The sequence below is a fragment of the Daktulosphaira vitifoliae genome, unplaced genomic scaffold (assembly GCF_025091365.1).
Source record: "Daktulosphaira vitifoliae isolate Bord-2020 unplaced genomic scaffold, ASM2509136v1 Scaffold_2, whole genome shotgun sequence".
NCBI classification, from domain to species: domain Eukaryota; kingdom Metazoa; phylum Arthropoda; class Insecta; order Hemiptera; family Phylloxeridae; genus Daktulosphaira; species Daktulosphaira vitifoliae.
The window spans coordinates 15481946-15498741 of record NW_026099573.1 but is presented as its reverse complement, the minus strand read 5'-3'; the positions used below and the strand labels follow the sequence as shown (position 1 = coordinate 15498741).

The 16796-nt window shown below is 27.1% G+C and overlaps 1 protein-coding gene across 1 annotated transcript in view; it reads right to left on the bottom strand.

Moving 5' to 3' along the window:
- The window catches only part of LOC126898005 (uncharacterized), a 29732-nt gene that overhangs the window by 10091 nt on the left and 2845 nt on the right, over positions 1-16796 (bottom strand). Inside the window, exons 2-3 of the mRNA XM_050671952.1 lie at positions 12799-12926; positions 11872-12048 (exon numbers count right to left, since the gene is read on the bottom strand). Of these exons, the coding sequence (XP_050527909.1) occupies positions 11872-12048; positions 12799-12926 (305 nt within the window). The remainder of the gene's footprint in view (positions 1-11871; positions 12049-12798; positions 12927-16796) is intronic.

Sequence of the window (16796 nt, the reverse complement as noted above, 5' to 3'; positions counted from 1 at the left end):
CATCATGGTAAAATTAATACCTTTTCAGCTTCGCATCGAAGCTAAAAATATATATATATATATTTATATTAATTATGATTAAATAATCAAAATAATGAACAAAATAAAATTCAATGTTATTCAGTTGAAATATTAAATCAATATTAATGGGATCGAATGCAGTATTTAATATCCCTAGGGACAATAACGGTATTTAAAGGAATTAGAGTGACCTGGAACCCCTCAATGTCAATTACGATATATCTATCATTAGGAAGAGCTTTGTAGATTTTATAGAGTCCTTTGAATTCGGGAATACATTTTTTATACACATTAGGAATTGTATTAATGTTCCTTAATATTACCAAATCACCTATGTTATACTTCGTTGCTTTTCGTGTGTTGACATCATAGTATACTTTATTACGCAGCTGTCCTTCCCGATTATTTTGCTGTGCTTGATTTCTAATAATGTCAAAGTCACGTTCTCCATTACTGTCCAATAGCATTTCTCAATACAATCTTTAATTTCCCCGGTCTGCTCCATGCTAAACATTATCTTACTAGGTGTATTTTTAATAGATCGATTAATAGTATTATTAACAGCAAATTGAATTTTATTTAAATGTTCGTTCCAATTGTTACCGTGTTTATATACCATTTTTGATAACATTACCGTTAGACTTCTATTAAATCGTTCGACTTATCCATTGGACGAGGGTGATTGTACCGCTGTCATTACGTGATTAATATCGCGTTGAATACAAAACCCTTTAATAACATCAGATCTAAAACAGGATCCCCTGTCTGAAATAATTCTTATGGCTTACTATAATATGAAAAATATTGGTCCAATTCGAACATGTTTTTTTTGACGCAATTGTTCGTACAGGGTATAAAGTTAAAATTTACTAAAAGCATTGATAATAGCGAATACATATTTAAACCGTCCTTTTGTCTGACTCAATGGGCCGTAATGGTCAACGTGAATGTTGTGAAATGGCTTATCACCTTTATTAATAATATTTAACAATCCCTCAACCGTTTCCTCTTTTGGCGAGAATATGATGCATTTTAAACAATTGCTGATATATGATTTGACACACTCAGTCATTATCGAGAAACAATACACTTGCTTAATAAGCTCAACAGTTCGACTGACACCTACGTAACACATGTCATCATGACATGAATGTATAATACGATCCCACATTTTGGCAGGAACATAGAAAGAAGTCGCTCACCATTCTTACGATAAAGTAGTCCGTTACGTAATTCATATAAAGGGTGTTCAGATTTTTCAAGTCAGGCAATTAAGTGTTTAATTTCTGCTGCTTGATAGTCAGTGCTTGATTAAAAGTACAACCTTCTAAAACTAATAATTGCTGACATCGACTTTATGCGTCGATTTGCGTCATATGCTTACCCGATTGATGCTCAATTTCATGATATTTGAACTCTGTCTCAGTTGTTCGGTGGCTATAATAAAAAACCGGATGGAATTTATAGTCAGTCTGCTATTGAAGTAATATAGAACCGTAACCTTGGCTACTAGCGTCGCAATGGTGTTCAGTTTGGGCATGTGGATTAAATACAGATAGCAACAGCTGTTCTCTTAATTTATATTTAATTAATTCGAACTAAGTCATTTGTTCTTCGCCAAAATAGTATTCTGCATCTTTTTTCAATAAATTATATAATGTTTTAGCCATTAAAGCCGATGAAACTACGATATCAATTACGTTTACATTTTTCGGATCTTGTCGGATACTAGATTGACTAACATAGTAGCCCAAATAAATTATATCACGCATTAAAAATATACTCTTGTCTAACCTGATCTGCAGTTTATTCTTACGCATCTCGTTAAAACTCTAGTAAGAATATCTAAATACTCCTCGATTGTATCAGTAGCAATTAAAAAATCGTTAAAATAAACAATAATTTCTTGTTCACGGCTAACTGGATTACCAGTATCAATAAAGCTATAACATAAGAAAGATTGCTGTTGGGATACTTTATATGTACTTCGAATGTGAAGTTAATATCGCGGCAAAGCTGCATTTAATGATGGAATTATTCGAAAATACAGTATTTTTTTAGCGGACTATCAACGGTGTCGAGTTTATAGCCAATAAACGTTTTCTTGAATTGTTCTACGAAACTATTCCAGTCAGGAAACTGACGCGACGAGAACCAGTATTTGGACGGACTTATTAATTTTAGTCGGACAAGTTCTAATTTAAAATGATCCGGCCAGTAATGCAATTTGGCCACATTTTCAACCGATTGAAGCCAAAGCTCAGACTCCCAAATTGGTTCACGGTCGATAAAATTACTAATGCTGTTATTAAAATCTGGCATGATAAAATATCCTTGCGACGGGCGAACGGACGGTTCTGATTGATTCTGATTATTATCATTAACCTTAGATAATAACTGTTGCATAAGTAAATTATTCTGGTTAACTAGTGTAGTCACTAAGCCTTGGAGTCTGCAGTATTATTCCCAACATTATAATTCAGGTCGACTTCCAACTCTTCAACGAGTGGGGATACATTACTACCCGACATGGTGTCACCTACGTCACACACTGGTAAAACCATTTTACTTCGTAAATGCATGGGTCATGTAACCTCCAACTTAGCTAAACAATTAACACTCGCATAAAATATTACAGCAACAATTTAAGTTAGCATAACTAATCACTTCGAAATATATAACTTCACGAGCGAAAGAACACAAATGTCAATGACTAACAATAGCGAATAACAAATAAACTACCGGCGAAAAGCTAATTCAGAACGGCAAACGATTAACGTCGTACAATTTAGTTAAACCACACACCTGAATTTATAAGAAAAAAAATGAAAAACGACAGAAATAATAGTATACCTTCATTAAAAGTACTTTAATTTGATACAATTAATCGACACTCAATTACACAAATAAATAATCTATCACTTGACGCTCCGGCCCGGCACAGCGGAGGGTCAATCACACACTAATTCATAATACATTTATCGGTAGGCCTTATACTACATGTATTATATTTTTGAATATTTATTTATTATTTAGAAAAAAAATTTTACCTTAATTTTTTTAACTAAATTTTTTTTTTTCGAAACATATGTCATATTTTCTGGCACTCTATAATATAATTTATTTGCACATAAAAACAATAAAGAAAAAAGTTTAAACTATTATATATTATTACCTATATTGAGCGTAGGAAGACGTTCGTTGAACTTCGTCATTAAGAATATTTGGAAAATAAGTTATCCATTCCAAAACTAGTGGATCAAAATTAACTTCAATGATTTGGAATTTTATGTAGAACAACGTCGTTAATTTTGTAGGAATTGATTTTGCTTTAATAGATAACATGTTAACTACCATCACTAAAAAGTATATCTGTTTATTATACAAAGTGTCGATTAAAGATAAGACACTCATCTTCTTTGAAACTATTGAAAATTTTTTATTTTTGTAAAAATAGCAATTGTTTAAATCAAAAACTACGATATTGTGTTGTTAGATAGATTTTTTTTCGACTCTTTAGAGTTAAATAAACTAACATTGAATATCCTTTTATAGTGTAATGATATGATAGAAAAAAAAATTCAAACAATTTTATTTTTATAATATTTTTTATTCAATAAACCATAACTATTGTTATGTTAAAGTTAAGAAATTTTTTTCAAATTACCTAATTATAATTTGCTGTTTAGTCTATAGTCATTTATGGCATTTACGATGACAAGAATAAATACTAATAATAATTTATGGTCACTAAAAACAGATTATTCTTGTCTCAGTAAACAGTTTTACATGAAAACTAATGAATGAATAAAATGATGAATTTTTATTTTAAATTTATATTTTTTAACAATATTTAATCGTAAACTATTGAATGGGCATATGTAAGATATTTTATTTCAAAAGGAATGAAAAGTACATAATATATTATGTGTGTTATTTAATTTAACTACATATTAATGTAGAGGTTTATGATTTAAACAACATTTTTCTTTACAAAAATTAATAATATTTAATAGTTTCTGGCGAAAAGAGTGCTTTGATCAAAATCAATCGCCCAGTAATGTATCATGTTACGAAATAACTACTAGAGCTGTTTTGGAACTAGTTTTTACAAATTATAATCAGTGGTAATTTGGTATAAAAAATTAATGTAGATAAATTATTAATTACACATTGTTAACTGAATTATAATTTTTATTATAATATTGAATATTAAAGTTATTGTGTAACGATATTGAAATCAAATTAATATTATACCCAAGTGTCGATTTATATTTGATAAAACAAAAAATCTACTATCCTTCTTTTTGACTTCTTCAACTAATCTAACCACAGGTAAGACTAGCTAAAAATTTGTACTCATATGGAATCAGTTGAGGAGTATAACAGTAATTTAATTTTAGTTTAGCTTTAATTATAATTATCAACTCATTAGTCAAAGTCGCTAAAACAATGTACTAATACTAACATTTCCCAATCTTAATCAATAACCCTGTATGAAATTATTCTAATTAACATTTATAATATTAAGCATAAACACCTTCAAGTATATTTTCATTTTGTTTTTTAAATGAAAAAATTATAGTTTTTGAAAAGTTATTTGTTTTTTCTAAGTTAATTTTAAACATCTCAACATTCATATTTTTTAAAGATGTTTTCATACTAAATTCTTCTTTATTGTAAAGGATATATGTAATACATTTATTGAAATTAAAAATTAGTGTAGCAGTACCTATAAAACATAAATTAATTAGTTCATCGGTATTTATTTTTATCTATACAATAAAAAATAACTATAACTTGGATAAGTATGTAATAAAGTTGAATTAAAAATACAATTCGTATTATATATTTTCTTATGTTGGTCTGATATAAATATAGATTCAATAATGTAGTATAGCAGCAATACATTTTCTTTTGTAGATTCAAAATGAATATTATCTAAAAATAAAAATTGATATTTAAAACTTAATCAATTTGAGCATTATCGTGGTTTAATCATCCTATTAATGTTTGTGGACTACAGAAAAATATTTTATTATTTAATTGCATTATTTATAACATGGTCTACAACACTTGCCTTGTATGCCCGTAACCTGATTTCACTTAAATGAAGAGTAACGTGGCAATGAACTAGAATTTCTTCTGACAAACACACATAAAATAATTTTACTCTTAAAGTTAAAAACATCCTTTTGGAATTTCGTGAGGAATCCTTTGAAAAGTATACTTCTTCACTTTCGGTGAAAAATGGTTCCTCATAGAAAGCCACGAATTATGTCTTACGTAAAATGGCAATTTTACCATCCTTAAAAAGTGGAGACTCGAATTGGGCTACAAAAGGTTATGACAAAGCCGTTTTAGCATCTCAGCCAGGTTTGTAAACCTCATCCCGATATTCCAACACACGCGTCACTTAGTGATGTTGATGATTTACTCTCTATACCCTTACCTATGAATCTACCACCTAAATCATTTCTCCTAGTGAAGTTAACAATTTTATTTATTCCTATCCTTTTAAGAAAGTCCCAGGCTACGATTTAATGACTATCGAGATTTCTAGACAACTCCCTAAAAGAGCAATAATTTTACTGACTTATATCATTAATGTAATTTTTCGATTATTATACTTTCCACTCCAATGCAAATACTCCTGAATAATACTCATACACAAAGATAGTAAATCTCCCGATCTTCCTCGTATAGACCAATAAATCTTTTGTTCTTTTTTTCAAAAGTTTATGAAAAACTTATTTTAAAGAGAGTAAATGTAATAATTAAAAAAAATAACATTATTCCAGACAATCAATTTGGTTTTCTAGGAAAACACTCCACAATAAATCAAGTACACCGTTTGGTTGATCTCATTTCCTCCAGTCTGGAAAATAAACTTTATTGCTCTTCTGTTATGCTTGATATCTCACAAGTGTTTGACAGAATCTGGTATCAAAGTCTTCTTCTCAAACTTTGTAACATTCTTCTTCCTTCCTATTTCTTCATTTATAAGTCCTATTTAGAGGACCGCACCTTAGCAATAAAAGTCGGCAGACTAATTTCCCCTTTACATCTAATGAAATCTGGCGTTCCCCAAGGTGCATTATCTCTTTGCCCTACTATTTAATATTTATATTGCGAACCAACCATTAACTATCAATACTTACGTGGCTGACTATGCTGATAATAAAGTATTGATTTCGATTCATAAAAATCATAACATCGCTGCTGTCCAACTACATTACACCTCAATTGCATGTATAACCGATAACAGTTAATTGCGCGTCATGCTGAATGAAAATAAATCCTCTCATATTACTATTACATTCCATCTTAACAATCCTCTCCAAGTATTTACTAATAACAGTCCTATTCCTTATTCAAATAAAGCTACATATCTTGGTCTTTCTAAACAATATATCTTGATCTTATTCTTGATAGTAAACTTAACTGGTTGTCTCACATTCATGCCAAAATATTAAGTGTAAACCAACAGCTTAGAATACTACAGCCACTATTTCATAAATATACCAAAACTAATTTGCATACTAAGCTTATAATATTTAAAAGCATTATCAAACCAATGTAGTTGTACGGTATTAAGATATGGGGAGTAGCAAAAAAATCAAATATTATCAAAATTCCAGTTCTGCAATCCGAGTGCCTTCGCCAAATTCTTAACACCCCACCTTATATATCAAATGAGACAATTCATAAAGACCTTCTACCTTCCTACTATTAAAAAAACTGCTATCTCTTGATCTAAACACTTTCACAACCGTCTCCAAAATCATTCAAACCATTTTATTAAAAATCTGTTCTCTCTCATAATCCCAGATAACCCTCCCCGTAGCTTAAAAAAATTCTGGTGTAGAGACCTTCTTTAACAATAAGTATGTGTTAATATAATTGTAATAGTTATTAACCTCATAAATGTAATATAAACATTTTAATTAAAGTTACTACTTTCAGTAGGAGATACGCTATTGGAAGAACTCTCCAGAATATATTGGCTGTTATAGGTATATATTGTTTATCGTAAATACATATTGTACATTTGTACAGATTGTATTTTTTATTAAAAGATTTTCTGTACAAATCAGAGTTGGTCATTATACCGGGACAATCCAATAAGGCCATTTAATTATAATCAATCAAACAAAGTAAATATCCAAACTTTATTTGAAAAAAAATATTTTTTCTTCATAAGTTTTGATAAATTAAGCAATTTTGAAATGGTTATGTTAACATTAATCATAGATAGTTCAGTTATCTTTTATCGGTTATCACTTGATTTTAAATTAAACGTTTCTATGACTATATGTGCAATAACTTGACTGTTTAGAATTATTTTTCTATAAGTTTACAAAAATAGTTTGAAAAATTAAGTAAAATAGCACACGGAGAAAGATAACAAATTCAGTGTTCTTGAAAAACTCTCACATATAGCTCTAACTCATATATATATCTAACTAGAATTGCAAATGTAACTTATGTTACAGTAATTTTTGAGCTTTAAAACGCAAGGTATAATCATTCTAAGGTAATTTTTTCAACTTTCTTTTTTGAATATTAGCATAATAATTTTTATGTCGATAAAAAGTTATTATAGGTATTTTTATGATTATGCGGAAATATGTCAAAAATTACAATTTTCAGGAAAACTAGTATTTCACTTTTAAAAAGACGAGAGGGGCGATTGAAAAAATTGTAGTGATAGGCGTATATAAAAATAATTATCATACAAATTTTAGATTTTAAATCCATTTGCAAAGTCAGGGAAATCGTAGAAGCTTAACCTTATCATCTTACCCCGCCTTATCCTATGTATGTATAATTTATTAAAAACATTTTTTATTATTACTAGATTAATCTAAAGGGTTTAATTATAAGGATAAATTGTGAGCGTAGAATGCTGCTTTGTAAAATTATGAGCCAGTTAAAAGTTTGTTCTAGTATAGGATAACCTGAAATGACGCCCCTGCCTAACTGATGATTTTTATGACTTTTAATATAACTAACATACTTAGTCCTTAGACTAAGTTAATATCATATTTTTTTAATAAAAATATTGTTTTTTTTTATTTATTTATAATTTAAAAATATTCATTTTTTAGAAATTTTCTTTCAACATTTTTTAATGAACGGATAACGATATTAAATTTAATACTTATTGAGTTATAAGCATTTCAGTACATAAAGTTGGTATGCAGCACAGACAGAGCTAATAGTTAAATCTATTCCACTACTATATTTATATAAATTATATTTCACCAATTTCTATATGACCATTATAGAGTTCATCCACTTTATTGAACAACATTTCATTCATTTGTATTATACAAAAATTAACATCTGACTTCAAAACATGTATTTTTAATTGAAAAACCTTTAAAAATTAAAAGCTTTTATTTCTAAACAAAAAAAAAGTTTTTTTTATAAAAAATATGATTTTTTTTTTTATTGTAAATTATACATAAAAGTGTACACCCTATCATGATATGAACTTATAGTACTTTGAAACCTAATTGAAATTTCATTATGTCAAAATATTTACCTACCCCAAATCTTATTTTATACTTTTTGTTTTCATGATTGCTGATAGAACTTGAAGTGTAAACATTATTTTTAGAATAATCACCAATTATATCTTCAATTGTTGTTATAGCAATTGGTGGATTTGTCAATATTAAATTTTTTTTTTTGTCATCTATGCACTAATAAGAATTTTTTTATCATACTCATAAAAACTTACGATTTTTTTTAACTACTTACTTCATCATTTTTTGATGTTTGTAAGCCAATATGACACGCAGGAAAAACTTTTACTGTTAATTTAGTCATTTTAAAAATAAACTGTTCACGTTTTTCGTAAAGTACATTGACAACTAAAAATTAGTATTATAAGATATTCGAAAAAATAATTAAAATAAGATGTATTGCACTTTCTTCGTTTTTGATAATTTCACTGTTGGATTTGAACCAATTATAGTCCATAAACTCATAAATAAATTTAATTCTGTGTATTAGTCCTGATGTTACACAAATAACGCATGGTCCAATTTCGCATTTTAATGATGACCCTTCACTGTTATTTAAACATATATCGTAAATTAAAATTCATAAATCAAAATGGAGTGGGCTAAGTTAAGCCTGTTGATAAAAATAATCACAAATTGCGCAATACCTCAGTCTGTATTTAAAGTGTAAATAACTTAAAAAATGCTGGTTTATAACTATAATTTTCTATTATTTAAACTTGATAAATATAATATGTAATATATAATATTTATTATATTATTGATTGATATATATATATATATATACAGTAGCGCTCAAAAGTATTTTGACAATTAGTTTAGACCACTAAATGGCGTGGACCTGCAAGACAGTAAGTAGCCGACCATTTTCTAGTGAAAGGTGCAGCAGTCTGCAGCTGTTATTCTTTNATTTTCTAGTGAAAAGTGCAGCAGTCTGCAGCTGTTATTCTTTGGAAAAGAAGCTAACAACGTAGGCATAAGTAAAAAAGTCTGTTTTTTCAAAATACAGTGCTCAAAAGTATTTTGACAGGTGTATTTGTTAGCGCTAACACCTATTTTATTTTGTAATTACTTTGTTATGGTGTTAGTTGCAGTTTTTATACATTGCGTGGACCCTTCTAACCAAAATGCCGAAGATTAAAGAGTATTCTACTGATCTAAAAGAGGCGGTTAATGCAGCATTACAAAGTGCCCGTTCACAAGCTAGTGTTTCAAGAGATTTTGGACTATCCAGACAGATTGTCAGTGTATGGAACCAAAAATTTCCATCCCGTGGCATAGTAAAGAATGCTCAAAGATCGGAAAAGCCACGAAAAACAACCGAGAGAGTCAATAGGGACATTTGACGGAGATCAGTTGCAAATCCCCGCCTTACAGCTGTAGACATTACTCGCGATATAAACATTTCACACGGTGTTAATTTTCATATATCAACTGTAAAATGTCGCTTGAACCACTTGGATTTGAATGGTCGATGCCTCAGCAAGAAGCCATTGATTTTTGTAAAGAACCGGAAGGGCAGACTTTCATTTGCTATTAAGTACAAGTCTTGGACAACACAGCAGTGGTCGACCATTCTATTTAGCGATGAAAGCAAATTTAATATATTTTCATTAGACGGAATATGGTGTGTTAGAAGTCCTGTCAACACTCGTGACAATGTCCGCTACTAAGTTCCAACCGTAAAACACGGCAGAGGACATGTTATGGTCTGGGGATGCTTTTCACGAGCTGGTATTAACCCTTTGGTCAACATAGAAAGCATCATGGACCGCTTTAAATAAGCTGACATACTAAAAGATAATATAATGGAACATGCCGAAGAAATTTTCGAGGGTAACTGGTAATTCCAACATGAAACGATCCCAAACATGTTAAAACCTTTTTGTCTAAGAATGGAGTCTGCGTGTTGGATTGGCCTAGTCAAAGTCCAGATCTGAATACAATTGAACATTTCTGGGACAAGCTAGATAGAAGGATCCGTCAACGGGAAATAACCACCAAGACAACTCTACTTCAAACATTACGTGTAGAATGGGCCAAAATTCCTCTTTCTACAATTGAAAAGCTGATTAACTTCATGCCAGCTCGATGTGAAGCGGTCATCAGGTCTAAGGGATATGGTACCAAATATTAAACTTTCAGTCACTAATTTCTGTGTTTTTGCTTGTTTTTTTGTTAATTATTTTTTAAGAAAATATTTATTTTTGTTGATTCTATTTTTGTCAAAATACTATTGAGCGCGGCAAACTCCAATAAAGATAATATCCAATGTTTATACTAAAGTTTTTGTATTTTTTTTTGTTTCTTCTTGATTTTTTTACGTTTAGTAACAATTCAGAGTCATAAGATTTATAGCTCCTGTTAAGATTTTTTTTAAATCGCCATTAACGTGTTTGTCAAAATACTTTTAAGCGCTACTGTATATATGTATATCCATATTTGAATTTAAGAAATAAAGATGATATTCATATGAAGTATAAGGAGAACTATATATTATAATAATACTTAAAAACTTTTAAGTAACTCATGTATTCAAGATCCAGCAAAGTTTTTTAGATTAGTATTTATTGATAACTGATATTAATTATAATCACTGTCGTGAAATAATTCAATGTGTATATTAAAAAAAAATCATTATTTACATCATTTTCAACTTTAGAAGTTGATTACTCATAAAAGATATTTTTGTTTTTAACCATATAGTAAATTACATGAATACATTAATTTTATTTAGTTTTGAATAATGTAGATGTTTCGTTACTATTCAAAACACTTCTAAATCATCGATTTTTATCGAAAATTGTATAATTTTTGGCTTTGATAAACCATAGTTTATAAATAAAGTTTTTGAATAATTTAGCTTTAATTTAATGTGGGTTTAATAAAATCAAGTTTTTTTCTTTTTATTCATGGGTTAGATAGGAATTTTTCAAAATTATAGCACTGATAACTTCACCTTTTGTACAACTGATCCAAAAAATATAAATTACAAGTTTATAATTTTTACCTTTTTTGGCAATGATATTCTATGTCAAATGACAGAGTTTTTCTCAAATTTGAATTTTCTTAAAAAAAAACTCACACATTTTACTAATGAATTAACTTATGTACATGCTATCAATATACCAATTAGTTTTTTATCATAGGAACCATCTATCATTTTATTAAAATTATCTTTTTGAAATAGGGAATCATTCATATAATCATTATGGAATTCACCCGAAATTAAAATAGGTTCCTAAATTTTAAATATATTAAATTAAATTTAATTTTGAAAATAATATATTTACTGAACAGTTTTTATTATACAAACATTGTAGCAATCTTGAAGGGTACATGTACAATTGCCATCTGAGACTATGGAACTTTTATTTATTTTAAAAAACACCTTCAATGAATTTTGTTTAATCAGCTTAATAACTTTAAAAGTCAGACCATCATAAGTTATTTTTACTAGATCACTTGGTTTTTCAAGTTTATCTCGTTCAATCTAAAAGGTTTTGATTATTAATTTTGATAACGTCACTGTTCATATATTTAATGATATTATAGCAAATGAAAATATATCACATTTATTTTTTTTCTTTACATTTCTTCATTTCATAATTATTAACCAAGAAAAAATTTTACAAGTAAATAGTTTTATATTATTTTTTATCATGAAGCTTTATAAAAATTTATAAAATTAATTTCTCTTAATGACTACGACAAAAGCACTTTCCATTAAATCTCACATTATTTTCACGATTAGTTATCCTCATATTTCATTCTATAACTTCAAATTACTTCTTTTAGGTAATTCCTTTTTTTTTTGAATTTATGTATTAACAGTGGTGTGTTTATAAAAGACTATAAAATACTGATATAAAAAGACTTATTAACCTTTAAAATTTTTCCATTTAATCAGAAAAAAATGAGTAAAAACATAAATATGGTAATTTATAAATTGATAATTTTTTGCACTGAATCAGCTCATAATTCAATCATCTTAATGTTTTTTTACGCGTTTTGTTTTTAAATTATCATAATAATTATGAAAAATTCTTTAATAAATAATTAAAAATACAAAAAAATAACAATATTAAAATAAATAACATTAAACTTACAATAAAAATTAAAATGTTAAATTTTATTTTATTCGTAAGATTTAAATATTTTTTTTATATTTTATTAATTACAGAAACCTAGTTTTATTGAATAATTAATAAAATAAAATGTTTACTTAAAAATTTTAACTTACATTTGGTATAACAACAACTTTTTTAACGTAAAATCCAATTTTCAACGTATTATGGTCAATTATTACATCATTATAATTGTATATCCATTTTTTTATCCTACCAACCCAGTTATCATTTGATTTATTCTCTAATTAAATAATTTAAAATAACGATCAAAGAACTGATTAATTTGAAAAAATATATATTTAATAAAAAAAAAAAACCTTTATAATTTTGCATTTTTTAATTTACAAGATTGCTATAAAAATTTTTTATTAAAAAAAAATACTTGCCAAGTTGGATCGGAATGTTGACTTTTCTAAATTTAAAAAAAAATGATAATTTATATAAAAATATAAGTATGATTTACTTATTTTTTAAATAATTTAAACATTTTAGATAGTATTCTCAACATTCCCACAACATGATTGATAAATATTTTAACAGATTATAAAAGTTATACAGAAAAATTAAATATTTTTCTACTCGCTAGTAACAAATAAATATTATTGAAAAATGATTCTCTATTTTGTATAATTATAATTTAACTTATATTTTTAATTAAATATTTGTAGTTTATATGTATTTGATTCTTTTATACCTAAATTTAAAGTAGTTCTAATTAATAAATAATTTTGATTATAACATTTAGATCATTAATAACTAAACTAGAGTTCAGCAGTGATAACGTGGTTCGCGTCCTATCGATCTAGAACATTTGATACATGATGAAAAAATAGGATACGGACACGGACTTGACGAGTGTTGACGAGAGAGGCGAATAATTTCTATTGTTGTATGTCAGATTAGACATAATAATATTGTAATCAATTATAAATTCCTTTTGTAGTTTTAATTATAATAATTTATCATAAACTGAGTGTTCAGGACAACTAACCTTATAATTAACTTTTATTCTTTGTGAATTAACTTAAATTGAAAATAAACTAAAAAAAGAAACATTCAGTCTACTACATTGGTTTTGTTTTAAACATTTATTAGTTTTAGCACGTCTTACAACGCCGTATAGTGTTATTATGTTAAGAGTATAAATAATATACGTTGTAATAAAATTTATTATGAGTTTAACTTAAATTTGTAATTATGAATTTTAAATAAAATAAAATAATCAACTTTAATAAGTGGCTATTTATTTCCAAAATAAAAAATAAAAAAATAATTTTATTTGCTAAGTATATTGTTTTTCCTGATCACAGAGTAATTTTCTAAAATTAAATATTATCTACAGATTTTCATCGAAGCGTTTCGTATGATAGTGATTAAAATCACTGTTAGATATCATCTATACTTTTCCCAACTATGCCACGCCCACATTGTGCTACCGTATTATTTAAATAGGAATACTTCTGATAGAATATCAAAGTATTGTAACATTAAGAGTTAATATAAAAACATTTAATTTAAGAAAAAGGGACATAAATCAATTTGGTCATTTTTATTTTATACATTAGTTATATAAAGAATGAAAATTAAGAATAAGTCATTTAAAAAATTTAACATTAGTTTTAAAAAAAACCCAGCACAGAGGGGTCGCGGCACAGTGGTGACGTGGCATAGTTGGATCAAGTATAATGATATCTGACAGTGATTAAAATCACTATAAAAAAAAAACGCTTCGATGCAAATCTTTAGATAGTGTTTAATTTTAAAAAATTGGTGGATTATTCCAAAAGCTTCATAAACTGCTAGTTCCTTATTAATATCCTGATTAAGATAAAGTATGTCGAATGAAAAAGGGATTATTAAAAAATAGAATTTCCCATAAAAAAATTATATTGATCCATACACTTTTCAATAAGTTATAGCATTATAAAGTTAAAAATGTAAAAAATAAAATTGAGAATTTTCACACAATAATAGCATTTGGTAGCCATTTTCACCGTGAAGACAAATAAAGTCCGAATTTTTTTTTTTACATAATAAAGTAGATTACATTAGCTTTAATTTAATATATATAAAAAGTCAATTTTTTGTGAAAAAGTTGTCATTTTAAATCCTCCCTGGGGCAGGTTAAGTGTCAGATTTACAAAATAAATTTACCAAATGATATGTAAAGACATCAAGCATCTATAAAAAAAAAAAAATTTAATTTATTTCATTTAGAATCCCCCCCTGTAGGCAGGTAAAAAGTCAGATTTATAAAAAAAATATACCAAATGATAGGTAAAGACATCATGCATTTACAAAAAAAAGAATTATAATTTATCATACATCTTTCAAAAAGTTATAGCATTATAAAGTTAAAAATATAAAAAAGAATTTTTTTACAAAAATCGTATTTTAGCTTCGATGCGAAGCTGAGAAAGTATTGGTTTTACTAAGATGTGTTTTTTTTTTTTTGTGTGTCTGTTACCACTTTTTCTCAGCTCTCACCGAACCGATTTCTTTCAATGATACGTCAAAAGATCACAAATCGTATCTAGTCGAAGACATTACCCTTAAAAATTGAAATCTTAAAAATTGAAAAAAATTCCCTCGTTCCCCGTAAAAGGGGGAAACCTCCAAAAAAATCGCTAATTTTAGAAATTTTTTCAATTTTTTTTACTTAAAAGTGCCATAACTTTTTCAAAAATAAACATATCAATATAATTCTTTTTTATATAGATGCATAATATCATTACCTTTCATTTGGTATATTTTTTTCATAAATTTAACCCTTAACCTGCCCACAAGGGGGGATTTAAAATGACAACTTTTTCACAAAAAATTAATTTTTTTAACTTAAATTTTGAAAATGTTCCGGAAGGTCTGACACTTTTATATATATCTTAAATTAAAGCTAATGTAATATGCTTTATCATGAAAAAAAAAAATTTCGGACTTTATCTTATCTTCATGGTGAAAATGGCTACCGAATGCTATTTTTGTGTGAAAATTTTCGATTTTGTATTTTCCATTTTTAACTTTATTATGCTATAACTTTTTGAAAAATGTATGAATCATTACAATTTTTTTATGAGAAGTAGTATTTATATAGATCTTTCATTCGACATACTGTTTTTTTAAATCGGACCATTTCCCTAAATACAGGGGGGATTCAAAACATAAAAATGCATATAAAAAAAATAACTTTTTCAACTTAACTTTTGAAAATGTTCCGGAAGGTCTGACACTTTTATATATATCTTAAATCAAAGCTAATGTAATATTCTTCATTATGCAAAAAAAAAATTTCGGATTTTATTTTATCTTCACAGTGAAAATGGCTACCGAATGCTATTTTTGTGTGAAAATTTTCGATTTTGTATTTTACATTTTTAACTTTATTATGCTATAACTTTTTGAAAAATGTATGAATCATTACAATTTTTTTATGAGAAGTAGTATTTATATAGATCTTTCATTCGACATACTGTTTTTTTAAATCGGACCATTTCCCTAAATACAGGGGGGATTCAAAACATAAAAATGCATATAGAAAGTAGAACTTTTTCAACTTAACTTTTGAAAGTGTTCCGGAAGGTCTGACACTTTTATATATATCTTAAATTAAAGCTAATGTAATATACTTTATAATGGAAAAAAAAAATTTCGGACTTTATTTTATCTTCATGGTGAAAACAGACATCAAAGTTTATAAAAAAAATACGATTTTTGTAAAAAAATTCTTTTTTATATTTTTAACTTTATAATGCTATAACTTTTTGAAAGATGTATGGATCAATATAATTTTTTTTTTATAGATGCATGATGTCGTTACCTATCATTTGGTATATATTTTTTTTATATCTGACCCTTTACCTGACCACAGGGGGGGATTTAAAATGACCATTTTTTCACAAAAAATTTACTGTTTCAACTTAAATTTTGAAAGTGTTTCGGAAAGTCTGTCACTTTTATATATATCTTAAATTAAAGCTAATGTAATACACTTTATTATGGAAAAAAAAAAATGTCGAACTTTATTTTATCTTCACGGTGAAAATGGCTACCGAATGCTATTATTGTGTGAAAATTCTCGATTTTATTTTTTACATTTTTAACTTTATAATGCTAT